Source organism: Drosophila takahashii, chromosome 3R (assembly GCF_030179915.1).
Source record: "Drosophila takahashii strain IR98-3 E-12201 chromosome 3R, DtakHiC1v2, whole genome shotgun sequence".
Classification (NCBI taxonomy): domain Eukaryota; kingdom Metazoa; phylum Arthropoda; class Insecta; order Diptera; family Drosophilidae; genus Drosophila; species Drosophila takahashii.
The window spans coordinates 28,419,201-28,447,103 of NC_091681.1; the positions used below are offsets into that span (position 1 = coordinate 28,419,201).

Here is a 27,903-nt window from a genome sequence, read left to right on the forward strand (position 1 = left end):
ATTGATCCGTACTTTTGAAATGAAGGTGTCCAGTGCAGGGGATTTCTATAAGCATAATTTTTTTTGTTATATCCTAGGAGTAAAACCTGCCTTTGATGGCTTTTTAAATATAACTATTTAGAACCTGTTGCGAACGAATATGATTTTTTCCACAAAAAATTATAATAATATTTAACTATACGTTCTTTTATTAATTGATATTGCTAATTATAAAATATTTTCATACATAATTCTTTATAATACTTAATTATTCATAATGTAGATACAAACATAAACAACAAAACATTAACCTTTTACCATTGTTGTTCTTAGTTTAGCTTTTTCTTATTGTCTTTCCTTTTTAATGACGTAACCGTTTTTCCTAAAATAAAAAATGGAACACAAAATACAAAAAAAATATGTATTTGGTTTTAATGGTGCCTGACGTTGATTAAGAGGAACAGCTTAACAGCTTAAGTTTCTTAATTGAAAAAGAAAATATTTATTCTTTGGAAGAGATTTGATCCCCAATAAAAGTCGCCTGAATTAAAACCCAATACTAATAACAAATGATTTATTTCTCATAATTTAAAATACTTAAAATTAGCTTCCTGCGTTCCCATGCAGACACAACTTCTGACTCCCAACTTTTTACTTTCTCTCAACATTTTTATTAGAGATTGGCACGAAAAGTTTTCAGGTTTAATTAGGAAATATAAAATCAATCGTTATGACAACATAAATCGTGTCTTTCTACTGTATTTATTCCATGTCGCTGTGGAAACAATAAAGTTCTGGTGAATTCGAAAAAAAGAATTCAAAATATTTTGAAGTCACATCACAGGATGTACTGTATGGTGGTAATAATTTCAGTAATATTTCAGATATACAAGCTTTTTTACAAAGTCATCTATTAATTTTTATCGCATTCGGTTTTTCAACATCGTCTACGTTGAAGCCCGTGGCGTTCAAAAAGTATGCAACAAAAAGTTTTTCTCCAAACCCCCATAACCAAATCTGGATACCGCCACTGTCCTCGATATAACCCAACCGTTAGAATAAAAAGTCCAGATGTTTTTATATGCAAAAGAATGGTTTCAGTTTATTGATCATAAAAATATTGAGTGGTAAATAAAAATACATACATTGTTTTATTTGATTTGCATGTTTCATAGAATTACAAAAGCTATGTCAAATGTGTAAATTTAATTTATACGTCTTCCTTTATATATTCTATATTAATATATTCTTGTTTTGTTGTTTAATCTTATATAAAGGCCATAGAAATTTTGTAGATACAATTCGCGAACTGCCAAGAAACACAAGCAACGGAAATTAAGGGGAAAATTGACTTTGGCTCAAGCTTTTCTGAGATCTATGCAGATGGTAATGTACGATATTGACTGGTGGGCTTTCTGGGGTTTCGTATTTAAAAATTACAGATATTTTTTCGAGCGGGAATGTGATTTTGAGGAAAATGGCAGCGTTTTTTTCGTTATACAACTCTTATAAATCGTATTAAACAATTGCTAAAAAATTACTTTATGGTAACACTTCTGCTCTTATTTATGTAAGAAAATTTGTTTTGGAATGCTTAGGCGAAGAAGTGTAATGCTAAAAATAATTTGTAAATTGGACGTCGAAATGCTTTCAGACTCCATTTTTTGTAGTTTATGTTTTGTTGTAGATCGCAGGCTGCATTTGTTGTTCTGGCTGTTGCTGTTCCTTTTCCTCGTGGATGGGGATTTACGCTCCCTAGTAGTTGTTCAGATCGGCGTACTCCAGTTCCTGGGCTATGGTTTTGTACTTTTCCTTACCTTTGCTCACCTCGTCTGCAGCGGAAGTAAACGAAATAAAGATGGCAAATGTATCAGGATTTATATTTTCAAGTTGATTGCTTTATTGCTTAGTTTGGATACAAATAATAAATAAAAACGTTTGAGTCAAACAAATACACAATTGTTTCGATGCTTCCTCTTATTGGTCCGCAGTCAAAATCAATCTACAAACTATATTGATCTACAAACACACAAATCAAGAGTAGAGAGGCTACTAAATACTACGAGTACAGTGCGCCTACGATTATGCTACAGTAAAAACAATCGAAAGGTGTGCCGGCAAATGTGTAGAAGTGCGGATCGATTTTGGTCTGAGGTCGAGGGGCCGTCAAGGTCGGATCGCTTATTGTTCCTTGAGGATGAGCTCGACGAAGGCGGTGTCGAGATCGTCTCCGATATCCTTGTAGCGCTCCTTCTCCAGGACAAGGTCGTCTGTTCAAGTTGATGTGTGGAAAATCATAAAAGAACGCAAGAGTAAGGAACGAAATTAATAAAAGTGCATAAGAAATAATTAAAATTACACTTAAGACCTGACACAAACTGAGACCTTCACACTTAAACTTAAAAACTCGACATAAACTGATAATAATTACCTCTTTTGGGGCAAAATAAATAAAAAAGCCAGCAGTTGAGTTCGCAAAATCGGCATGGTTGTGCTAGCTGTTAATTTTAAATAAATAAAAAGGTAGCAAGAACAACGAAAAAATAAAGCAGCATTCGGTTTTTACAATGCTTTCGTTAACTGAATTTTTAATTCAATTTCGTTTTGTGTTATTTTAAAATAAAATAATAAAAATTGTTTTCGAAAACGTATTATTAAAGTTTTTAAAAGCAGGTCAGCATTATGTGGCAGTGGTTTTTTCTTTCGACGATGTGCAGCAGTTCCTGTCGGGGATTTTCTGAGCGGGGATTAAGCTGGTGGTGCCTCGCCTTCGGCAGCAGCGGGAGCCGCTTCTGCGGGGGCTGCTTCAGCGGGAGCAGCTTCCGCGGCTGGTGCTTCGGCAGCAGGAGCAGCTTCAGCCGGAGGAGCTTCTCCCTCGGCGGCTGGAGGAGCGGCACCTTCCGCCGGAGGAGCAGCTCCCTCAGCAGGAGGAGCAGCACCTTCCGCTGGAGGAGCGGCACCCTCAGCAGGAGGAGCAGCCCCTTCCGCTGGTGGAGCAGCACCTTCTGCCGGAGGAGCTGCACCCTCAGCCGCCGGAGCAGCCTCTCCTTCAACGGCAGCCACTGGCTCTGGCTCGGACCCGGGTGGTGGTGGCTCGTAGTTCTTGACATAGGGCACCTCGGCTCCCTCTGGTGGCAGATCGATCGAGTACTCGAATGGCGGCGGTGGTGGTGGCGGAGGAGTGGGCTCCTTGGGCGGCGTTGGTTCCTTTTCCGGTGCCTTCGGCTCTCCGGGTGCTCCGCCCTCGCCCGATTCTGCTCCGGGTTCGCCGGCTGCGGCAGCGGCTGCCGCTTCCGCCTCGGCCGCTGCGGCGGCTTCTGCTGCCGCTCGGGCCTCCTCCATGGCGGCCAGCTCCTCGGGCGTGGGCGTGGGCAGCTTGGGCGTCGGCGGCTTGGGGTTGCGCGGATTCCAGAAGGGCTCCAGGCCCACAATCAGGTCCACGAAGGCCTCGTCCAGGCTGTCGCCAATCAGGCAATAGCGCTCTTTTTCAACGATTAGATCGTCTGGTTATCGCGATCGCGATCGGTATGCGAAGATGTTTGTGTGAAAGGCAATACAAGCGATGGAGAGAGAAATAAAATAAAGCGTGAAAGGAGGATAGAAGCGTAAACTAAAAATTAAACTTGAATAAGCTGAGGGAGGGGCACAGAGGGAAATGATGGGGAGCAAGCGAAAGGGTTCACAAATCCTAGACACCGAAATAACATTCTTATAAGACCAGTGAACAAATTTCGAATTATATACATCATATCTTATTTACATTTTTCGGATAAGTAAGTATATTATTTGGGAGTTTAGGACTTGAATAGTTAGTGAAAGGAAAACACTTTGGCCAGTTCTTGAACGCCGAGATCCTTCTAGAGATCCTTTGATCTATTTTCACTGATTGCAATAAAACATTTTCTGGGTTTCTAAGCTGGAGGTGCTTCAGCGGCGGGAGCTGCTTCGGCAGGTGGTGCTGGTGGTGCTTCGCCCTCAGCTGGTGCAGGAGCAGCTGCAGGAGCAGCCTCTCCCTCAGCCGGTGGTGGAGCAGGAGCAGCGGCGGCTTCTCCCTCAGCAGCTGGTGCCGGTGGTGCTCCCTCTGCTGGTGGTGCTCCCTCAGCTGGTGGTGCTCCCTCCGCTGGTGGTGCTCCTTCCACTGGTGGTGCTCCCTCTGCTGGTGGGGCTCCCTCTGCGGGTGGGGCTCCCTCTGCTGGTGGTGCCTCTGCCGGAGGAGCAAAGTCACCCGGCTCGGCGTTCCTGACGTATGGCACCTCGGCACCCTCTGGCGGCAGATCGATGGAGTACTCGAATGGTGGTGGCGGTGGTGGCGTCGGAGTCCTGACATGTTCGACCGGGGCCTCCACGGCGGCTTCGGCTGGTGCCGCTCCAGGTTCGCCGGGAGCAGCGCCTTCCGCCGGCACTGCACCGCCTTCGCCCTCGGCTGCAGCCTCTTCGCCACGGGCAGCCGCCTCTTCGGCCCTGGCCTTGGCCTCGGCTGCCGCCTGGGCAGCGGCCTCCAGGGCGGCCTTCTCCTCCTCGGTGAGCTCCGGGGTGGGTGGCTTCGGGTAGCGCTCGTTGTAGAAGGGCGGCATGCCCATCATCTCCACGAAGGTCCAGTCCAGCTGGTCGCCGACGAGGGCGTAGTGCTCTATCTCTTTGATCATCTCGTCTGGCATGGCGGATGGGTGTGATTTGGTGGTTTGGTGGTGGTTCAAGGGGTTAGAAAGTCGGATTAGAGCAGATTCGAGAGAGAGAGCAGGGCGATAGAACCTCCAGTGGTGGCCAAATGTGGGTGGAACACACAGGGATGGGGCTGACACTAAACGCTGGACGATCGATATCGATGGGCAGGGCATACGTTTTTCGAAAAAATACTTTATTTGTGCAATTGCAGCAGCATGGTATGTATTGTATAGTATATGTATTGTATAGGTATATATTAAAGTATAAATAATTAATTTATGTAAATCGTAAATAGATCGAATTAGAATTTTTAATGCCATTTCTTGTTGCAGCATTCTTCTCGTTTGGGTGTCACGGTGTATTCAGAATCAGAAGATTGGTTAGTGTATGGAAATTGGTTTTCGTTTTATTTTTTAAATAAAAGGTCTGGAATGAAGTGCTTCAGCTAAATGTCTTTTGTCTTTGTTTTTCTTTTCGTTTTGGAATCTCTATCGAAAGAGTAGTAGTTGGTGTTGATTGGTAGGCGTGGCGGCAACTTAAAAGTAGGCAAATATTACACAACGTTTTGCAAACACGACAATTTGTTTAAATAATGTATAAACAAGGTAAACATTAGCATATTATTAATACAGTTAAGCTGGCGACAAAATACAAAGTTTTAGCATAGAATTTACTCTTTAAATATAAATAACAGCGATTGTTTGTCTCTCTATTTTAATACACGTAAACTAAAAAGAAGGCGGCAATGCGTGTTTTGTCCAAGTTGTCATCGTCTCATCAAATACAAAAGTACAAGTATAATTTAAGGTATTTAAAGTAAAACAAAACAAGGTAAGGGGTAGCAAAAGCAATGGTAAAATGGTAAAATCAAGGCTACAATTAAATTTGATTTGATTCAACGAAATTGTATTGCAACAGTTTAGTAAAATGGCGCTAGCTGCCAGTCAATCGAAAAAATCGAAATGGATTTGGAAATCGTATATGGAATGCGCTTGCTACGAGAATGTTTTGCTTTAGTTTCTGCCCTTCCGTCCGTCTGCTTTTCATTGAGTTTATGTTTATGTTTAGAGTGTGTTTAACGCTAGTTTTGATTAACTCTCCCGTTGCTTGGCGTTCGAAGATGGCTTTCGCATCCGCATGGAAGACACTCGGCGTCCTTGGATCTTGTCTCGTGTGGGTGGTGGGCGTGGCGTGGGTGTTGTGGAGATGTGTTCTCTAGTATTTAAATATGGAAAGCGCCAGTTTTGTGTGCGTGGGTGTTGTTGTTTTGTTTGACGTCAAAGCAGGCAGTTTAGTTAATTCACATAAGCAAATTAGATGTTTACATGTTCTGTATGTCATGTAAGGTGGCCTCCATTTCCTCCTGCAGCAGTTTGTTCTTGCCCCGCACGTTGAGCAGGTCATCTGCGATTTTTCGTTTTGATTGTCATTTTGGAGGGCAGGGCGGGGCAGGTCATGCAACAATTGGTTTAGCAAGCAGCGCAAGTTGTATTTTGTTAAGCACAATAACAACAACAACAAAATTATATATGAAAAGTAAACAATAAGAAAATCAAATTATAAAATATTGCATAAACAGATAAATGAAATAAAAATCGAGGTACATAAAGTTCACTAAATAACAATTGGTACTGGATTTGGAGTAAGGAAATTAATTTTGATCCTACTTATAGTTGTATAAATCATAAATGCATAATAAACAACAATAACATTTGCATGTTACTATGATCTTGTACTTTAATTTGAAATACTGCTACATAGATTTTAATAATTGTCTATTTCTGAGCCATTTCTCCTACATTCTTAGTAAAATTTGAATAAAATCTTTGACGGACATACCTTCGAGCCTGTCGACTTCCTTCTGCAACTTCTGAACGGAACGTTCAGCGAACTCAGCACGAGCCTCAGCCTTTTGGTTGATTGGAGGAGGGAAAGAGATACAAATTTTGAGTTAGTAAAATATATAGTTTCCGGCAGAGAAAAAGCAACAAAAAGTGGCTACCACAGCGGGCAAGAGTTGGAAGAGAAACATATGCATTCCTTCATCTCTTGACCGACTGCTAAACTTAAGTTCTGAATGCCACATTATCACAATCCATTCAGAATTTAAATTCAACCGATTATTTCACTAAGCCAAGAAGCTTCCCAAATATGCTACCAAAACCAGCAGAAAAACTTACTAAATAAAATGTACGTGAGAAATGAACATTAGTCGATAACAATGACAAATGAAACTAGTTAATAAAATTATATATATATGTGGTAGAGATTAACAAAACATTCAAATAAACAACTTAGAAACTAATTCGGTTTTTCTATTCAACTAGAATGCTTACAAACTGCTGACGCTTGTGTATTTAGGGTTTTTAGATAAAACCTAAATCAGACAAATTAAATGTCATTAAGGGAATGATAAGAGCAACGATTACTGGTGGAGGCTACGCAGTCACTGCATGAAACAGAAAATGCTGTTAAGATCGCAATTCGACGGAATCTATAATCTCTACGCCCATTAATCTGCGGCGACTTACAGCTTCTACATTTAACTTGAACTGTATGAGCTCCTGTTCGTAATATTTTTGATTGACGCGTGCCTAGACGTCGAGGAAAATACAACAAATTATAATTTATGGCAATAGATCAATTTCACGTACATTGGGTGGCTGTGTGTGCGTGTGTGTGTTGTTGCATGGGTGTGAGTTTTTAAAGGGTCTTATAAAATATCTACCGAAATAATCATCTCTTTTTGAATTAATTTTGATCTTCTACTTAGCGAGAATTAATTCTTTCGCCACTAGTCAGGCAATAGCTTTAGGAATGGTAAATTGTAAATTGTAGTTGGAAAACTCTTCATTTTCAATGGGTTGGCTTTTTTACTCGTTTTTCTCACTTGCAATCAATGCACAAAAAGTTGTTTTCAATTTTGAACAAATGTACACACACACGTCTTATGCGAGAGAATGGTTCACAGAAATACTTGCCCATGATGTACGCTCTATAACGAAATCGATCTATTGATCTAAAACTCATAACTTGTGGTATTCCGCTTTCATTTGCTGTATTTTCACAAAGCGTTTTTGTTTTCACATAAAAGAAAATATTAAATGTCGAATTGACGAATATGTACAGTAAATTTAAAATTGAGAATAACGATTTGTGCAATTCAATATTTTCTTTTTTGTTTAGTTTTTAGTGCTTAAACTAAGTTAGCTCAAGGGAATTCGCATATTAGCAGCGGATTAACCAACACCACAGTTTTACCGAGGGAGACCACAGCTTACAAATATTTTATAAAGTTCGACTCTGTCGTAATACCTCTTTTAGAGAATGATCCAATACTTTGATTTGCGTCTCAAAGGTCTCCTCTTTTTGTGTGGCCTACGGGCGGTTTTTGGTGTTCAGTGTTGGCAAGCGATTGGGTTTATGTTATAAGCATTATCGAACATAAATTAATAAATTATTCATGCAAGAACAAATCAGTTTGTATAGGTGGTAAACATCCAGCAGGTGCGCAAATTAGAATCGGGTATTGGCATTTTTAGCGGCAACATTTAAACAAACAAAATATATATGAAAAAAGAAAGAACAGAAAATATAAATTAGTAAAAATGGCAAAGGGGTATTTTGCTTGATCTGTAAAACAAATATCATGTCGGTAGACATTTTTGAGGAATTAGTACGAAACAGTTGAAGAATTCTTCATCTTTGGAAGGGGCAATTGTCTCGAATACCCCTCCATATTTGGTATTAGGTTAAACAAACAAAATGAGAAACAACAACAAAAGATAGGTATATATATTCGCTGGTTTGGACACTCGGTTCGCTGGGAAGCTCTCTTTGCTTTTGGGCCACTTTTTGGTACCAGGCTTGGCTATTTCGTTTCGTATCTACCTCCTTTAGACGAGTGTTCAGGGTCTTGATCTGGTTCTTGTACTCCTCCTCACGTTGGTTGGCCTATATTTGTTGTCGTTGTTGTTTGTTCATTTCGTGGGGAGTTTCAGGGGTTTCGGGAATATGGGAATTCAATTTAAATATTTAAGAATGTTTATATGGTATATCAAATTTAAGCATATAGTTAGTCAACATATAGAGATACTGACCTTCTCCTCAGAGACTTCCAGGGACTTCAGGTTGTTGCCAACCACGCGCAGCTCCTCCTCAAGCTCCACAATTTTGCTGTTGGCACGCAGGGTAAATGATAGAGAAAAGTTGATAATTAAATAGTTGTCCAATAACTGGGAGTCAAGAAGAATAGCACAACTCATGCAATTGTTAAATATAAGGGTTTCTTTCAAGCGCAATTTATGCCCAAGCAATGCCAAAAAAAAAACGGTTGACCAACTCTCCAAGTTGACAACACTTCACTTTCGAAAAAGATCTTGTGACTGCTGCCAATGGAGGCGATGAGTTAAGTTGAGTTGAGTTGGCCGAGAGACGAGAAACCGTCAAATCATGATGCGAAGGTCTGGCAAATATTTTTGTAATAATAACAATTGTTTTTGGGACGGCAACTCAAAAGATTTCACTTGCTGTTTTTGGTTATTTATAACTATGGAAATTATAAATAAATATTTGGCTATCTCGGGCTCAAGTTGCGCGTTGCAAAGAAACGAACGTGGATTATATTTAACCAAATGCAGTTAGTAGACAAAAAGACATCGAATGGCCGGCTGATGGGGGCTTGGCAGGGGACAAACCTTTCGCTGAGCTCGACCTTCTCCTCGGAACGCTCCAGATCCTGTTCCATGAGCACGAGTTTTCTGGCAACCTTTTTCGGCAGGGCAGTGGGCAGTGGGCGTGGCGTAGCGGGGGTGTGGCAAGGTGTTAGCATTGTGTTAAGTACACACACATTTTTTGTTTTGGTTGTGGTTTTGGCATGGGTTATGGATGGCATAGAAAAAAGGTTTTCAAGATTAGTTTCGTGTCTGGCTAAAGCTGCAGATTGGCAAAAAATGTGAATACTGTGCTGGTTTCATTCATCATGATTCATGGCCACAGAGCAGTTGGGCTAAAAAGGTGAAAATTCTCCGTCCAGTTTCGTTTTGCACTGTGCAACGTTCACCGATCTTGGGGAGCGGTTTATAAAGCGCATTGACCTGCAACTTCAGGTCATTGCAGCCTTATTTCCCACCTCAAGCTGAGGTCACCGCGCTTTGCACCAGAACCATGGGGTTTTATTCCCAGCGGGACTGGGAGAAATTCGTTTTTAAAGAACTTTTCACCTCTTTGCTTTAGCTGCTCTGTGCTTTTTGTTTGGTCTAAACTATTTGAGATGAAACATGCTTTTATTATAGACAACATTAGGTGGTTTATCTAGGATATTCACATTTTTAACCAAACATTATAAACATCTAGGCAAAAGCTAGCTAGCTAGAAAATCAAGAACAAAATCAAAATTTAAACTGAACAGGGGAAATGCAAAAATATTCTGTTTTTTTTTTTGGTTTTAATGAGGTTAGGTTGTTTTGCGGCAGTTTCAACATTGTTTTTTTTTTCGTTATTAGGCACAACAAACGGGTTGCGAACAATTCGAACAATATAGATATAATTTGGACTTATAACGTACTTTTCACCCTGCTCGGCACGCTCTTCGGCACGTTCCAAGTCGGCTTCAACCATGGCCAATTTACGGGCAACCTTTTCTCATACAATTTTACATATCGATTCATTGATTGAGTGTTGATTGATTGATAAAATATACAAGGAACGTCGGGTAATACAGGAGAACATATAGAAAATGTATTAAATTTCATGTTTTTTACAAAGATTTCGTTTAGTGAAGTAACATAAAAAGCGTTAGGTGAAGTTTTTCATTAGATTTTAATGAGATTTTAAATGTTTTTTTATGGTCTTGTGTGGTGCCTTAGCGTAATTTAGTAATAACAAAACAATTTGTGTAGTTTATTGTTATTTTCTTGTTTTCAGTTTGTTATCCCTTAAAACTTGTGCTTATCGTGTGGGCCTCTAATGCCTTTCTTATCCACACATACTCTTCTTTGTTGTACTCAAGCTGTATTGATCGCATAAAATGAGTTTCGGAGTTGTTTTAATATTTTTAACTTTCAAAATTGTTGTACATCTTCTTTTGGACTAACCATTAAATCTGGATAAAATTAAGGTAATCCCCATAATAACGAAAATTAATTAACTATTGTCTTTGAAAGCAAATCTTTACCATCAGAAATTAAGATCATAAAGATGTTAGATTTAACAATACCGTATATTGTATACCATATACAGAAACTATCCACTGATTGTCTATTTCCTATTATCTCATTAAAACTATAGTATTCCAAAACCAGTTAACTGAGACATTTTGACCAAAAATTCTAAAAACATTGTGGAAACTGCTTTAGCCCATGTTGGGTTAGGGCCTATTGATTTTAATTGCCATGCTAACCAAAGTTAATTTTAATTTTCGCTTTGCCGTGCCGTATGCTAATATGAAACTTCCAGTATTTCTTAAAGATACCAATGAATCATAAAAGACAATGCACAAAGCGTGGCCATGTGACTAAAGTGTCGTCAGATCTTTTAAACGGGAAAAGATAACGAATGCAGATGGAAACACGTAATGTGCTCCACGCACATTTCTTGCTCCTGACTCACGGCACTTTCCATCGGCCATCGTCTGAGGGTCAAGTGATCCCCTCTCGCTTGATTCATCATCGATCGTTTTGGCAACCAAGTTTTTAGGCGCTTATGTCATGGCCCACTGTTTTCGGGCTGCGGGCGTGCGAAATCTACTCGAATCCAGTCAGTATCCCCACCATTCGGGGAGCGGCCTTCTCTTATCGCCGCCAGTTAAACAAACTCTTTTTCCCTCTTTGTCCCAGTTATGGGTTCCATTTTGTATTCTCATGCTTTCGCACTTTTTATACAATCGCTGGCTTTGCCTTAGTTTCTGTGAAAAGATAAGGAAGCAAGGCGAAAAACAATACTGAAAGAACGGGGGCTTATCTGCCAATGCAGTTTATCAGTTGGTTTATTTCTTCGATCTGATTGACGAGCAAAACACGTAGGCATTCAGACCCTCTCTGGATTGGGTGAGGCAAACTTTACTAAAATGGGGAAAAGCTAAACCTTTCTACCTCGCAGTTAGGCATGACATTTTCGATTTTATTTGTAGGTTCAGATAGGCTGTTCATCAATCAAAACCTAAGCCCTAGATCCAATCCTTGATATATGGCATTTAGATCTTAATGAGTTAATTTAGCGCTTTTAGCATTTCTCCTGTTAAAAAGTATTACGTCTGTAAAGTAGATTAAAGGTATTTCTATCAAATTAAGTCTGAATTATAAGGAACTTCCTAATAATAATACAACCTCATAATTACTTCACCTTAACCACAATATCAATCCCACGACTCAAAACCCCAGCTAAAAATGTACAACAATAGAGAAGTAACCAAATATTATCTGCTCCCTTTCATTGGTCAATAATATCAAATTAGTTTTATGCTGCATTTATATATTTGTATTCATATATTTTGTTTGTATATAATATGTTATATAAACATTAATTTGCAAAAATATTAATCAAAATTAGACAATTCCTTGGGTTAATTATAATTTTAAGGTGTGTTGCTTTATGCATTATAACGTGAGTATAAATTACATTTTCTTTACAAATACGTAAATCGAATGGAAATAAACAAAAAAGTCAAGAAACTAACCCAATTACACTTTAGTTTAAACAATCAATTCAGTGGCGATATGCTTTTCAAGCCTTTTCACATGGAAGAGCATTGAGTACAATTAATAGAGTACTTGTGGACATCATATAGACCGCTTAACAATTACTTTACATAGTGCTATTGGTATTTTACAATTTAAAAGACACTCGGGGGAAAAAGCTTCGGCCTTTGCTAGGGCCGTCTCCAATTTCCGGGGGATTTGTTCACACGTTACAATCAAAATTTCATTGGATTGGATTTACATTGTATGTACATCGACTAATACATCATTATCATCATCATCATCTATACACGTATATATATTGCATATTGTCAGGCGGGCGGGCGGTGCATGATCTAGGTCTAGATCTAAGCTATAGCTGCCCTCAAGCATCATTCTTAATCATCGTTGTAAGCACAAGTTTTGCATCAACACTCTGGCTGATTCCTGTGCCAAGTTTCAGGGGCGAAAAACCCTTAATCAATTCAATTCGATATCCGCTTGACAAAGGAACCAGATCAGGTGTCGTTATTGGGATTATTGTTGTGTTCGTGGCTTGTGGAGGACAAGGTGGAAGTCTCTTCACCAACAGCAGCAGATGCAATAGTTCTGGATGCGTTATTGTTGTTGGTGCCACCAATATCGCTGGCATTACATAACTCTGATTTACTGATATTTATATTGATATTGTTACTGTTACTGTTGTTGTTATTGTTGCTTAGCTTAATAGAAGACAAATTGGTTTTTAGCTGCACCTCATCGTATTTCTTGTCAGCCTCCTCAGCAAGGAAACGCGCTTCCTTCAGCTGATTCTCAAGAGCGTCCATGCGTTCTTCATCGGCAAGGGCGCGGTTCTCAAGAATCTTGCGAGCACTATATGATATAGCGCATATATACATATATAGAGACCCCATCGGTTGCGACGACCATGCCCATAGAAGACAGTGACCAAGTGGTTAGCGATGATTTGCCGTTCCCCAGTGGAATTGCAGTTGGTACAGCCGAAAAGGTTTCAAGTGATTCATTCGACGTCATCGTCCACATCGTTGCGTGTTCAGTGTGGTTGTTGTTGTGGTTGTTGCAATTGTTATGACAAACAGATGTTTTACACAAACGTTCACATTTAGAGATACATTTTTGGTTTGTGAATATTGGAAGTTTGATTGTAGTTGTCGTGGTTGTTGTTGTAAAAAGAGACAGAAATTTGTTGTTGCCAGTTGAGTTAACAATTCGGATTTTGTCTACTTAATTAACAAGTATTTTACAGTGGGAAGGGGGAGACTAGGGGAGACAAAGGGGTTAAGCTAGAAGCTTAAATAATGTTTGGCTTCCTGAAAGCGAAATTGATATGCAACGAATTTACTGGCAGTTCATTAAGCCAACTAGAATTGATTTAAGCCAAGAACCAAACACTCTTTAAGCTTCGTCTCATCACAAACATTGGGGGATCTTTTCATCTATTTTTAAACATAATTGTTTCACAGCCATTTGACTAATAGACTACCATAAGCTTATGTAGGACATGCTGTTCATTTTACAATATTTTTACAAGAATTTAGAGCATCCACGGCGTGTTCCAGTTCCAGCGGCGGGTCGACATCTTTGAACTGGGCAAACTAAACGCTGTTTACAGAGAATCTTACAAGCTAACTTAGATACATCATCATTATAAAAGTGACCATTATTATAACGACAATTAACGTCGTCGTTGCAGAGTTGGTTAGGTAGAAATTAGAAAATAGAGAGCGCAGATAGAGAAAAAGACCCAAAACCTAATTAGTAACGCAAATGTTGACCAGGTGAACCTAACCTCAAGGAGCAGAACCTAATAACCCTAGTGCCCTAAAGCGGAGACCAATTTCCGCAAGTAATTTATATGTAGACTATACCTCTTCGTATTTCTTATCAGCTTCTTCTGCAATTAATTTTGCTTGTGCTAATTGGTTCTCCAAGAGAGCTACTTTGTCATCTTCCATATTTGTGCGATTCTCAAGCGCTTTTCGTATCCTATATTTGTCGCAGCAATGCGGAATGATATACAGATACGGTTAAAGATATACAATTGTAACTCGAACTTAAATATTTCTCTGTAAACTTAAAGAGTATTTTACATATCGGGGTACAGTGGGGGTATAGATTGGGTTATGGGGCATGGACATAGGGTGGAAAGGTGGTACTAACCGTTCGCTCTCATCGGCGGCCTGAGAGGCTTCCGACAGCTTGGCTGTGGCGGAGCCCAGACGCTCCTCAGAGCGCTCCAAGTCTTCTTCGAGCAACTGGATGCGACGGTTCAGAGCGGCAACCTCGGATTCGGCCTATAAGAATAACGTTCGATGGTCGAAAGAACCAGTTGTAGAATATCCATTCGCTAAAACTTATCGCTAAAGACTTAATATTTAATTTACTTCTTAGGGTACTAAACTTAGTGCTTTTTAGGCAAGAAATACACATAAATATTTGCTACTTTTGGTTTGGGTAACTTCTAATTATAATTTAGCTATCTTTGGTTTGGGAAAACATGACTGCTATTATCCTGCATTTGCGCTCTCTTAAACCCCCACTTTTTCAGAGTACTTAGAATGGTAAACCTAATTTGGTCCCTACAAAGTCGACCGTTGGTTCCGATTTTCTTTTGTGGCTTCCACCTGTAAAGAAAACTTCCTTTTTCCACCTCGTTGTTGTTGTTGTTGTCGAAGCAAGGTCAAACAATCCCCCCAAATGTTTGCGTGTTATTTTGGCCAAGTGCAATCGAAACTTGCCATCAAAGTTAAACAAAAGTTCATCAACACCGCCATCTGATATGGCAATTAATTCCAAAAAGAAGCCAATACAAGGTTCCTGGTCCATGACGTCATCGATTTAGTTTAATCGAGAGTTTTCCCACCATCAAGAATCATAGATCTACCCATATTAAAGAACGGAAAATATTCGATGCTATATGACCTTATAGAGGCCCCTGAACGTTAAACGATGAAAAGCGAAAACAACGCGCAAAGCACACGCCCAAAAATGGTGAAAAAAGTATATAAAATTAAAGTCGAATCAAACTTTGAATCGAAAACGGCTGAAAAGCAATTGGACAAGGCAGTCCGGTGCCAGTTCCAAGTTCCATGTCCATGTCCAAAACCATGTCCAATGACTGATATGGTGCCGGGCATAGAGATAGAGATGGATATAGTGGAGCTACTGATATGTACATGGAATGACTAACTGAGCAACTGAAAAACTGAACAACTGACCAACTGACGACGCCTAGAACCAAATGAGCGATGTGAGTGCGGGTCGTAAAAGTATCGTGTGATTATGAATTGGAACCAACCGTGTGGCTTACGTCATCGTACGAAATACACACACACACACGTTGAGCGATAAAAAGCATTTCGAATTGGGGGAGCAGGCAGCGCAGCTTTCCAAACACGAAAGTCACACAACAAAACCGCCGATGAACACCAAGAGCCAAGCGACAACGAAAAATGCCAAAAAATCAAATAAAAACTAAAGGGAAAGAGCGAAGTTTTTATACCCTTGATTTTACAAATCTTCATAAATCTTTTAGAAATTGCTATTTCTAAACAACTAAGTTATACAGTTTTGTATAAATTGTTTCTATGGCAACTAAAGTTCTTTAACGGAAACCAAAATAAATTGGCTGCGATCAATAAGACAGTTAGATATTACAAATATCAGACCAAACTGGAAATACCCATTTTTAAGGGTATTCCCAAATAAATCCGAAACAACGAAGAGCAAAGCAAAGAAGTTGAAAAGTGGATTCCAGTTGGGTTTCGTTTTGTAGCGGGAGTCTCATGTCGTCTCCCTCTTGCCGACTCTTTTTTTCGAACTCATTAACAAAACGTATTGAAGATTAAACGCTTTATTAACGGGCCACCGCAGGGGGAGGGGGGAAAATCAGTGGGCAAAGAAAAGCGGCGACAGAACACGTTTCAAAGAGAGAGGGAGATGGTCGAGTGTGGCCCCCAATTGTTGTGGAATGTATGAAAAATGACCGGCAAAATGCAAAAAAAAAATTGAAATGCCGAAAGAAACTGTCCATAAAATGTGGCCGAGAAATTGTACCAGAAATTGTACCAGAAATTGTTGACGGCTTAGTCATACACACCTTGAAATTTACGTGTTTTTCGTTTTTCCTTCTTTTTGTTTTATTGCCGTGGCAACCGAAAAAAAAACAACAATAACAACAAGAAAGACTTATTGGAGCGGTACACGTAGGGCGTGTTTTCATTGTGATGATGCATTTTTAATTATGAACCGAAAAATAAGCCATGAAAATGTAAAACACTGTTTTAAAGACGATGCTCTCAAGCATAAAATATTTTTTCCGTTGCAAGTGGTGGGGAAAAGGGGAGGGGAAAGGGTGGAGCGATGGCGTCATATGCTGTAATCTCCGAATTACGAAACTGGCAAGAGGCAAAGCACACAAATCAAAACCAATTTGTCACAATGCGCGCATTGAAATTATCAACGTTCAATTGCACGAGGGGAAAATGAAGGAAAACGAAGGAAAAGGGGGAAAAGAGCGGAGCAGAGTGACATTGAAAGCATTGTATAGAAATCCGGAATAAAGCAAATTATGTTTTGTTTTAGCTTTTATTTTTAGAGGGAAGCGAAACGTCAATCACTTGCTGGCAGCGTGGAAAAAAGTCAACGAGGGAGTGAAATCAGGCTTTAGAATCTTTTCAAATTCAAAATCAATTTGAATTTAAACGGAAAAATACAGTAAAACTCGCTCAAGGCGAACTGAAATAAAATTGAATTGAAAGTGGCAACGTTATGGAGTTCCTACTGTATTCAAAAATCTTCTCCCTCGGCAATGACGTCATACACACACCAGCAAACAAACAAACAAACACAAAGGAGCCCGAGCCCTCGCACTGAATTGTTTAATTAGAATTGAATTAGGAACATGGCAGTGCCAACGGGCAAAAGCTGGAAAGGAATTAAGAGAATTAAACCACTTATTGATGGCCGTGGCGTAAAAATCATAATTAATCGAATTTAGAACACCGCTAGCTAAACGATGTGGCTTCTTCGCCGGACTTAAAGCCGGTTTTTTGTCGCTGAGAAAGCAGAAAGCTAGAAGACCAACCGAATCGCTCAATTTACAAAAGATTTCTTTCTCCTTTTTGGCCTTATGTAAATGCGGCGGTGTGTGTGTGTATATGCGGAGTGTGTGTTTTGTATGCTAATGCCCGAGTGTGTGCCGTCAAGCGGGAGATAACACACACAATTCGAAAGGTGAATGAATTCGGTCAGCGATAAGAACAGTTAACCGAAAAAAGTCAAGTGGGGCGGGAAGCACCCTGTATCTGAGCCCGAAAATTGAATTCGTTCATCACGAAAAGAACAACAGCCAGACTGGAAAAACCACCAAAGAGAAAGAACAGCAGCTAAGAGAGGGAGAGTGAAGAGAGAGCGCCGTCGTTTGAAGCACTTGCGTGTTGTCTCGCTCCCACACACGCACACGGGAGGGCGATGAAAACGCTGGCAGAGAGAGAGGGGGCGAAAGAAATGTCTTTTTTCCTCCATTTAGGTAGGATTTATGCAAAATTCACAGACAGGTCACGCAGTCGTTTGTTGCCCAAACCAAGGGTAGCAAAATTAGCTGGGAATCTAGTGGCTGGCTTACTTCTTCGCGGCGCACCACCTCCAACTGCAGCCGCTTGTGGAACTCCTCGCACTCGTCTTTGTACTTCTCCATCTCCTCTTTGGTCTGGCGCATCTTCTTCTTCAGCACGTCCAAGAGAGTGCCTTGTGGAATGCTGGTCGTCATTTTTGTGGTTTTTTGCTTTTACGGCGCAGAGGTTGTGGGTGTTTTTTGTTTAAACTGGCAAAGTGCTTTGGACACTTGAGCTCGTTTTTTTTTCTACCGAAGAAGCAGCACTCTGCAGACCAAATTTAATTTACAATTTGGAACTTCGAAGAACGGAACACACACACACAGAAAACGAAAGAGCTCACACACACTTGAACACAGTGAACCACCGGTTTTTCTTTTGCTCGAACTGCCTTTTTCCTGGCTTGGATTGCGATCTAAAGGGCAGTATTTCGTGGCAAAACTGGCAAGCGAACTTCGGAAACAGATTGAGCTGCGTTTAAATATTGAATATTGCTATTTGGTGGCAAAAACACACACGGAGAACGCAGAGAGACAACGACGCGACTGCGACGAACGAGTACGTAACTGGAAATGATTCCATTCGGTGGATTCGGTGGAGCCGTCGAAGCGACGGTGGTGGTTTGTGCGAGCGAGACAACTACTGCTACCGTCTTCCAGTCTGTCTGCCTCGCCTAAAACGGTGCGACGGTGTGCGTGTGTGCGACTGGAAAACCTGTTAAAAGCCGCTAAAATTCTGTCCATGTCGATATTGTTGTTGTTTTGGCATTAATTAGTGAAGAAATATTTCGGATTTTTGTCATTTCCAGGCAAATAATATTATGCAAAAATCGGACATGTAAAATGGCCAGAGGGATGAGTAAGCGGGCAAGGTGGCTTGCAGGTGTGCGTGTGTGCCAACGCAACGACCCCCACCTCCTTGTGCACCCCACCCCCCTCCCACTCATTCCACTAATTGCTTCCACTACGGAAAACGGAAAACACAATGCCGGCGCTTTATCACGCTTATCAGCAAACAACGTAAGCGCAACGTAATGACTAATCGGTATGTTAACCGCTTTTTTCGAAACTGTCAACCACCTGTAGCTCGGTGAATTATTCCCGACTTTTCGACTTTTCTCGCCGACGATGGCGTAATTGTTTTGATAATGCAAACAATGAGCGCTTGTCCATTTTTAGCCGGGCGACATTGAAGAGAAATTAAAAGTAAATAAGGGGGGAAGGTCGCCGAGTATCGGCGTTTAATAATTAATTTGCTGGCCAATTTTGGCAAGTCGCGCGCCGCATGCTTTATGCTTTGGCCAAATATGGCCGGGTTTTCCTTTTAGTTTTTCAAATTGTTTTGCCTTTTTCAGCAAACTGAGAATTGAGCAAAAAAAATATCACTAATACCATTTAGCGGTCTTATCGGACGCTCTCTTTCTGCCACCCGCACAGCAGCTGGGCGAGGGAAAGGGAGAGCAACAGGTGGCCGGCGAGTACCGTTAGGCATTCCAGCAATTGCGTAACTAATTAAACAATTGCCCGCAATTAAGTAAACATATTTGCCCAAATTAATGGAATACTTTTATCGCGGGGAATGGGAAAGTTTGAGATTTTCATATGAATATATAAAATCGATTTTAGGCAATTTACCTAGTGAAAGGTGAGAGAAATAAGTGGTGTGAATATGAACCAAGTGGGTCAAGATTTACAACAGCTAAAGCGAAAGAAAACGCGAGGGCCGCCTAAAGACCCTGGGGCCATCGAAGGGTTAAGGCACAGATAGAAAATCGCGAAAAGGCGAAGACGACGACGTAATCGCTTTGCAATGCGAAAAGAAGCAGCCACAAATTGGAGCAATTGCAGAAGAACTAGAACCTAACCAAACTTTGGAGTCCCCTTTCACGGCAACAACAACAACGAGTTGGCTTCTTCGCTTAATTTTGGAATATATAGAAGATTTAGAAAGGTGATTAGTAACGAAATTTCGACTGAACCACTAATTACCCGCTTGAGTTGTGTGTTCATGATGTTGTGCAGCTCGTTCCGTATGATGTTGAACTTCATCATGGTGTCCGAACTGAAGATGGATCTGCCAAAGGCCAATCCCGGATAATCTGCGCAGCGTCCCTTGTTCCTTCGCGCCTCCCGCTCCGCCACAATCTCGGCCGCCTCGCTGGTGCATCTTAATTTGGACCACTCGGCCGCCTGGCTGTCATCGTCATCCGCCAAAGCGATGCCCTCGTCGATCGCACCGCCACTGATGTCCGTGGCCAGGCTGTCGCTGCTCATCTCCATGGGATTGGACCGCTTGCTGCGCTCCTTTTTGCCGGACGACTTTTTCTTCTTCTCCGATTTCTCCGACTTCTCTGATTTCTCCGACTTTTCCCGCTTCTTTTTCTTGCTCTTGGCGGAGGACGTTGTGGTTGTAACTGCCGGAGGGGCTGCTCCTTCGGCTACGGAGACGCTGGCACCCTCATCCTGCACGCTGCTCTCGTCCGTGGGCGTGGGACTGTTGCTGCCCAGCGAATTGGTCACCGATTCGCTTAGAGGCAGGCTCAAAGTGCTCCTGCTGGGGGGCAGCACAGGTGCCTCTTCCTCCGGCGCTGCTGCTGGTTGCGTTTCACCCCTGAGATTGGAGAGGGCGCTCTTGGAGTCGCCGCGATAGAGGGCGGCCAGGATCTCCTGGACATTGGGCACATTGGGGCGGCGGGTGCCGGAGAAGCGCGGATGATGCTGGTGGCCACGACGCTTCAGCGAGGCGGGAACCAGGCTGCTGTGGCTGCCAGTGCCACTGGTGCTGGAGTCGTCGTGGTGCTCCATGTCCGATTCGTCGCTCCAGAAATCGCTGGCCGGGGAGGAACTGCAACTGTTGCTCCTGCTGCGCCGGAGGCTATCGAACCTTTCGTACAGCTGTGCTAGATACAATTCCGCCTCCTCATCGCAGTAGTAGAGCAGATCGTCGAGGAGGTTCAGCTGCTCCTCGATGGAACACCAGCGGGATGAAAGGCCAGAAGATTGCGAGTCCGCACGGGTTTTCCTCCTGGTCTTTCTCGGCTGCTGCTGTTTTGACTTTTTATCTCCCTTTAACAACTGTTTCGACCGCTGTTTCGGTTTGGCAACTGTTTTGCCAGACGGCTGCACTTGTGTTTTCTCTGAAAAGTTAGAATTGGTTTCTTCGATTGGCTGGCTAACCACTCTTTCCTGTTTTGGTATTTTTGCGTATTACAAACTCTGCCCTGAATATTTACAAATCCGATTAAATTCGGTTAATTTGTGGCCAAAATTGCTACGTGAATTTTTTTCTACTGAAACAGCTGTTGCTGGCTGGGCAGTGTGACCAGTCTGGAATATGCCAAAAATACCAATTCAGCTGGAGGGGCTGGCAGAATCGATCCGCGTTGCCAACTACTCGCGATCTAGCGCGTTTAGTGGGCAATTTAAAAGTGATTTTAAAAAAATTATAAAATATTTTACGCTTTTGCTGCGGCTGTTTGTCCTGACCGCCGCTGGTCAGTAAGTGGCGATGTGCTCGCTTTATTTGATGCGCCAACGATTGCCGGCGCGCCGCGTTGCCAACGAATTTGATTTTTGGCCCTTGCTTAACGGTAATGCTGTTGCCGGTTAACGGTGGCGCTGTGGTTGTTGTTGGCGCGACTTTTGTTGTTGCATTTTTTTGCTTTTGTATCGGTTGTGGTTGTTGCTTGACTTTAACTGATGTTGTTGTTGGTTGCGGTTTGTTGTTGTATCTCACTTTTTGCCATTCATATGCATTATTAACTTTTGCAGTTCCTATGTTTAATGTTTTCTCGTACATATTAATTATGAGCAATGCCTATGGTTGTTGCTTTTTTTTGTTGTATCTCTGTGATTTGGTGCGTGTTGTTTTATAGTTTTTGGTTTGGTTTGCTGTTTTTGTTGCGGCTTTCAAACAGCTGGGCTCATGGTACCGTTAGTTTCGCTATTTTTATTGATGATTTAATACAGATCTTTTGCGAATTTTCATCGGCGCGTGAAAATTGCCAAGAGAGAGCCGCAACACTTTTTATGTAATTTATACAAATCGCTAGAATTCCATTTAAATCGGATTTAAATGAAAGCAGTGATTTTTGGAACGATTTAATTAGACCGAACGGGATTTAATTTAATTTATAGGAGTGTAATTTGGTTGGTAATTATTTTAATTAATTAAGTTTTCCCTCGACGGATTTATGAGCGGGCGGCTGCTGCTGAGTTTTCTGCTGCTTTTTCCTCGGCCCCTCGTTGTGTTGTGTTTGTGTTGTACTTGAATTTTGGGGCCATGCGCTCACCGTTAGATGAGAATGGGGAAACTCTCGCTCTCACTAGCTTCCTCTCTCTGTGGGTCTTTGCGTGTGGCACGTGTGCGAGTGAGTCAGCAATATGGATCCATATAGGATCCAATATGGATCCCCACCCACCCAAAGAGAGAGAGAGAGAGGGATAGAGAAAGAGAGTGTTTCACCAAATACATTTCTTCAACTCTTCCGCAGATTTTCGTCTCCCAATAAGAGAGAATTTTCAGCATTTGATTCATTTAATTGCTTATCTTTTGTTTTTTTCTTCATTCATTTTCAAGTTATTAGTCAGAGGCATCCGTTGTCTTTGTCATATTTGTTTTAGAGTCAACATTGTTTGGCTGATAAGTATTTTATTTGAAGGCCCACTTCGAGCGATAAGTTTCCCAAGCATTTTACCTGCCGACACTTTTTGAATCGCTGCCAAATGTCCTTGAAATACTTTCCCAAAATGTCGGAATCAAAAGACGAATCGCAATTCGAATTCTTTTTGGAAGCACTGAGGCCCACAACGAAAAATGTTCTAGATTCGAAGCTAATTCAGAGAAATAGAGAGTACGTGTACGTGCTTTTTTTTGCGAGAACGATTTTTTTTTTGTTTTTTGGCAAGCCAAGAGAAAAATTTAGCTGCGTTATTTGATATCTTGCGTTGGCTATTTTCAACAGATTTAAAAATAGCGCCTCTCCGCCAGGCGTTGCCAACAGCAAAGACAGGAAAAGAGAGAGAGCGAAAGAGAGGGAGTGCTACTTGTCAATTGCTGACTGCTTTGTTTGAAATTCAAAAAAGAAATTTATGATGTTTTTTGGAATTTAAAAAAATGTTTCCCCCAAACAATTTCTCCGATTTCAAGCTGCCATGAAATTGGCGTTAAATTGCCGCTGCCCCATTTTCAAGACAATCTCCCCCAAAAAAACCACCGGCTGTCACCGAGTCGCTTTTAAATCGCCTGTTATAAATTTATGTGTATTTCTTGCCTTGAATGCATTTCAAAATATTGAGCAGAAGCACTCAAAATATACGTATTTTTCTTAGGAACTAAAATGGCTTATGGTAAATTTTGAGGGGAAATGGCTTAAGATTCTGGACATCTGAAAACTGACAAATGGCGGTCTACATTTTCAAATGATTTATGGAATGTTTTCCTTGTGTTTCAGACGCCTTGTTAAGTGACTTAACTAATTATCGCTTTTTGACAGAAAGTTTTTGTATCCATTTCAATATTTGTCAAACTTTATTTTAAGCTGTCAGACGAATAATAGTCAACCTCAGGATACCACAAATTAAAAATTATTAGAAAAAAATGTTTCAGTTTTTTAAAAAAATGACGTCATAGATGCATGTGTGCGTCAAAAAACTTACTCATGAAATATGGGAAAATATTAAATTGATAACATAACAATATTTGAGAAATTACAAAAAAAAAATATAAAATTTCTTTATTGAAGTTTAATTATTGTCTTTAAAACATAATGGAATTTTGTTAATTTGAAACTAATTTTTTTATTACTTTACATGACTCAGGTTGAATTATTAAAAATATTCCGATCTTGTTTCTAAACCTATCTTAAGATCTACTCTATAGAATATTTCGAAAAGTGAACTTACGTTCTGCAGAGCCTTGTTCTTCTCCTCCAGCTTGCCGGTGACCAGAGTCAGGGCCTCCTGGGTCTGATCCAGCTCGTTCTCAACGGTCTGGATCTTCTTCTGCAGCTGGCGAGCCTCCTCCTCGGCCTACGGATTCAAATAATAAATAAAATGTTATTACAAATCAAGGCACTACATGGGAATTGCATGTGCTAACAAGATTTATGGTGTTGTGTGAAAGCCGGCAATTATGCTTTTTGTTACAATAAATGTTTTTCAATTCGTAGTCGGTTACACATGAGGGAAATTGCAAAGAAATGGTATTAAATACGATTTATAACAAAGAAGGTGTTTAATATTTTTCATTATTTTTAGTTTAATATTTTATTTAATATTTTGTAATATAAAATTCATTATATGAATTCGTTTTTGAAAGAATTTCAAGTTTTGGATGTTTTTTATAGTTACAAATACAAAGTTAGAAATGCACCTATATTTTTTTTCTGTGCACCAGGGGATAGGGAAATGGGGTGGCTGACTTTGACTCACCTTCTCGGCGCGGGTGTTGGCATCGCGTGCCTCCTGCTCGCAGACGAGAGCGCGCTCCAGAGCTCCGTCCTTGTCGACTTTCATCGCTTGCATCTTCTTCTTGATGGCATCCATGACTGTTTTGTTTTGCTACTGTACTGCACTCGAAAGAAACTGCAATCGAAACGGAGATGGATATTGAAGATTGCGATCGAAATTGTTGTTAAGTGCAGCCAATAAGGCAATTAGCAAATTTATGCGATAACCATCAATCGCAATGGAAATGGAAAAACAAAACAAGGTTTAAACGAAAGTGAAACTCTGTGGAAGTTCATTTGCATTTTACAATAATTTCAGGAGTTATATTTTAAGTAATTTAAGGGAACCTATTAAACTTAATATTAAATTCTATAAAAATGAGTCAAACCCGGCTTATCTTTATGCTATCAGTAGCAGATACATATCTTTCTCTACTTTTCAAGATACTCATCGAGTGATTTCGAATAATGGCTAGCCTTATTTGGACGAAAGGTGGCAAAGCCAATAAATTATTCGGACTGGCCAAAAACCAAGCCGCCCAAGGCCCCCTCTCCAAGTCAGACTCATTGTTCAAGCTCATCCAACTGATAAATTGAGAATTTAATATTTCGCTGGCGTCTCCGCACGACTTTTATTGCTCGATTCTTTCTCGGGCGTTTGCTTTTTTCGAGAGTGTTTTCTCATCTCACAGTAAATCATTTAAACGAGAATACCTGACTAGGTAATGCACGTTTCTGTTTCGGATTCCTGTCTTCAATTTCGGCGGGGAGACTTCGAACCCAAAAAGTGTGCTTAGTTATGCTGATCACATCTGAGCGAAGCTGGGCAAAGATTTTTAAATAGAGAGTTCAGTCACCAACGAAGAATTGTGTCAGTAGATTGGGGTAAATCTGGGTTATGAGATCGGTTCCTAAATTGATTAAAATTTGTAATAGGTTTAAAAAATTAAAAATAAAATATTTTTGAAGATTTGTACATTTATCAACAGTTTTTTTATTTTTATAATATTATGCATATAATTGAGAAACTATATATTTTGGTGAGCTTTTTCTTAAAATTTTTATTCTTATTGTGGAACTTTGGATTCGGAAGTTGCCATCTTTTAATTAAAAACCCCACAATGAATCATATGCCCAGCTGCTGTGGACTATTTCTCCTTTTTCCCAATCGCTCCAGACTTCTGACTCAATGTTAACGCAGCTGGAGGGTTTGGCCCCTTCTCAGGACCAGCTTTAGCCCTAACCCTCTGCCCCTTTCCTCCTGGCCAACACAAAACCCACTTGAACAACATTTGTCATGGCTCGAACCGAATGCAACCGCCGGCTAATTGACTCGAGTTTCGCCTCGTGAAATTTTAATTCTTTATTACGGCTCATCGCTGTCATTTGTTGTTCTCCCGCCTTAAACATGCATTTATTTTTAAAAACTCTGTTTACATTCCTGAGCCTGATCCGCAGAAGAGAAGTGGCATTGCAAAAAAACAACGACCAATCGAAAAAACCAAAAAGTTGAATTTTAATGAAATCGCAATCGATGCAAATTTTTTGTTCGCTGAAACATATATAAAATATCTGCATGTGTATGGGCTATAAGTCGATTGAGGTGACACATTGACTTATGTTTGCGTTGATTCAGCACAAAAATTCGCATGACATCTTATAACTTTCGGCAATGACATATATATATTGCAAAAAATGGGTCTATACCAAAGTGGTATCATTCATATTATTTTAATAATAAAGTTTTCATGAAGTTACAAACTCAAGACATTTCAGGCATTATTCTACGCATATTTATTAACTCAGCACTCAGATTCCAGAAATTTTTCAACTGTATCTGGCCCCCTAAAATGTACTTTTCCACAGGAAATTTCCAAATTATCCAATGAAAAATTCAGATTTTCTTTATACAGAATACAGAATTTTCTATTAATAGATTTCAATATACACACGTTGGTTTAAATAGGTCTAACGCATATAGATTCTTTAGCTAAATGCCTTGGGCAATACTTAAAGCTTTCTGCCTCTTTCCTGCTCTCTATTTCAGTGTTTTATCTCTCTGGCACACACAGAAAGTATCTAAAAATAGGCCAACTGAGGCATCTGTTGAATATCTTGCCTCCCCACGGATATTACTTAATACTAAATTGAGTAGCGCCGAGAGCAGGGAGCTTTCTGGGAAATTCTTGGTGGATTTCGCCTACGTTCGCTGCAGATCCATTTGGCATCTAAGGCCAGCGGTCGTGTATCGGATTTCACAGATACAAAATTGCAAAATAAATGCGCGTGGATTCAAGTTATATGTATTGGGAATAAGAAAAATAAAAGATTGGGCATTCTAGAATATAGTATACATTCAGTTCCGAAAACGTTAGTTAAATAACAATTAAAACGTGACCCCTATAAAGAATTTTACAAATGTCTTTCTTACCCTTCTTATCTTTATCTTATCTTGGCAATCTTGCTTACAAAAATAAGCAAAGAATTTCTAAAAAAGAATCAAGAGCCTATTTACTTACAGAACGTGAATGAAAGTATAGAAATTCATAGCACCAATTCTTCCTGGTTAAATTCCCCACTAATGCTGCAACAATTAAAGATCACCTTAACTGCCCACTGACAATGTTTATATATCTGATGAAATGCGTTTAGCAGAAACCCTATATAGCGACTTGCGGTTAGCAGACAAACTTGACAAGGTCCCGAGAATCGTTATTCTTAGCTCTTCTCGAAAGGTGCTTAACCTCTATTTGGGTTTTCGATTCTGACTGAAAATATTTCAAATATTCTTTTATACTTGCGGATGGTTTAAGTTAAAAATTGCACAGCACTTTGGTTGATTTCAAGTTGGATTTGCAGCAACGTTTCGGTTATGTAATTATATTATTGGGTTGGTTCGATCCTTTTTTCCCAATTAAAATTGAATTATTTTTTAAGCACTCAACAGGTTCTTTAGTTTAAAAATTCTGTGATATCTTTTCTTTATTTCTTTTTTTTGCTTTTTAACGTTAACGTATTCCTTTTTTTTACTTACAAAACTTTTATTCGGAGTTATCCGCGACTTGAACGGATTGTGATGTTCAACTGAAAATATTTATTCAATATGTTGACGTTCGATGCTCGCCGCTTGGTCGATTTCGAGCGGTCTGCGCTGGTGTGTGTTCGTGTGAGCCGCCGCACGTTTGCGCCAGTGTGGGTGAGTATCTGTGTGCGAGAGCTCACACTTTTCGGCCAAAAGCGAGGTGATGTAGTCGCTGTTTGCGTTTATTTTGGAACTGCACTGCACTTGGCTCTCAATTTACGCCAGAGAATCGGAAAATTGTGCGAGTATTGTATGTAAGCTTGTACACTGTAAGAAAATTAATCAAAATAGATTTATCGCAGAGATTTTTATTTATGGATAGAAAATTTTGAAGTTACTAGCAATAAAAAGCTTAGAAAAGCTGTTCTGAATAAAGTATTCACTGTTAATCAATCAATTATATTTTACATTCAAATT

At 40.3% G+C, this 27,903-nt stretch overlaps 2 protein-coding genes across 24 annotated transcripts; one reads left to right on the forward strand and one right to left on the reverse strand.

Moving 5' to 3' along the window:
* Positions 1–1,053: 1,053 nt before the first annotated feature.
* On the reverse strand, positions 1,054–27,590 carry Tm1 (tropomyosin 1). Of its 23 annotated transcripts, none has more exons than XM_044395495.2 (10): positions 27,439–27,589; positions 24,388–24,540; positions 23,860–23,985; positions 14,502–14,635; positions 14,210–14,327; positions 9,342–9,412; positions 8,745–8,820; positions 7,960–8,022; positions 6,484–6,553; positions 1,054–1,811 (listed from the first exon to the last, which is right to left on the reverse strand). In XM_044395495.2, exons 2-10 carry the CDS (start codon positions 24,499–24,501, stop codon positions 1,735–1,737), a joined length of 849 nt encoding a protein of 282 aa, XP_044251430.1. In that variant the 5' UTR covers positions 24,502–24,540; positions 27,439–27,589; the 3' UTR covers positions 1,054–1,734. The 23 variants fall into 23 exon arrangements, with proteins under 23 accessions (XP_044251430.1, XP_016998905.2, XP_016998904.2 ...); XM_017143422.3 differs by lacking the exons at positions 1,054–1,811; positions 7,960–8,022; positions 9,342–9,412; positions 14,210–14,327 and adding exons at positions 1,856–2,249; positions 8,536–8,598; positions 10,211–10,281; positions 13,076–13,193; XM_017143423.3 differs by lacking the exons at positions 1,054–1,811; positions 7,960–8,022 and adding exons at positions 1,856–2,249; positions 8,536–8,598.
* LOC123003309 (uncharacterized) lies at positions 18,529–19,448 on the forward strand. Its single transcript, XM_044395465.2, is given in 2 exon segments — positions 18,529–18,614; positions 18,839–19,448. Coding segments are annotated over 2 exon segments (396 nt in total). The 3' UTR covers positions 19,149–19,448.
* Positions 27,591–27,903: the final 313 nt, after the last annotated feature.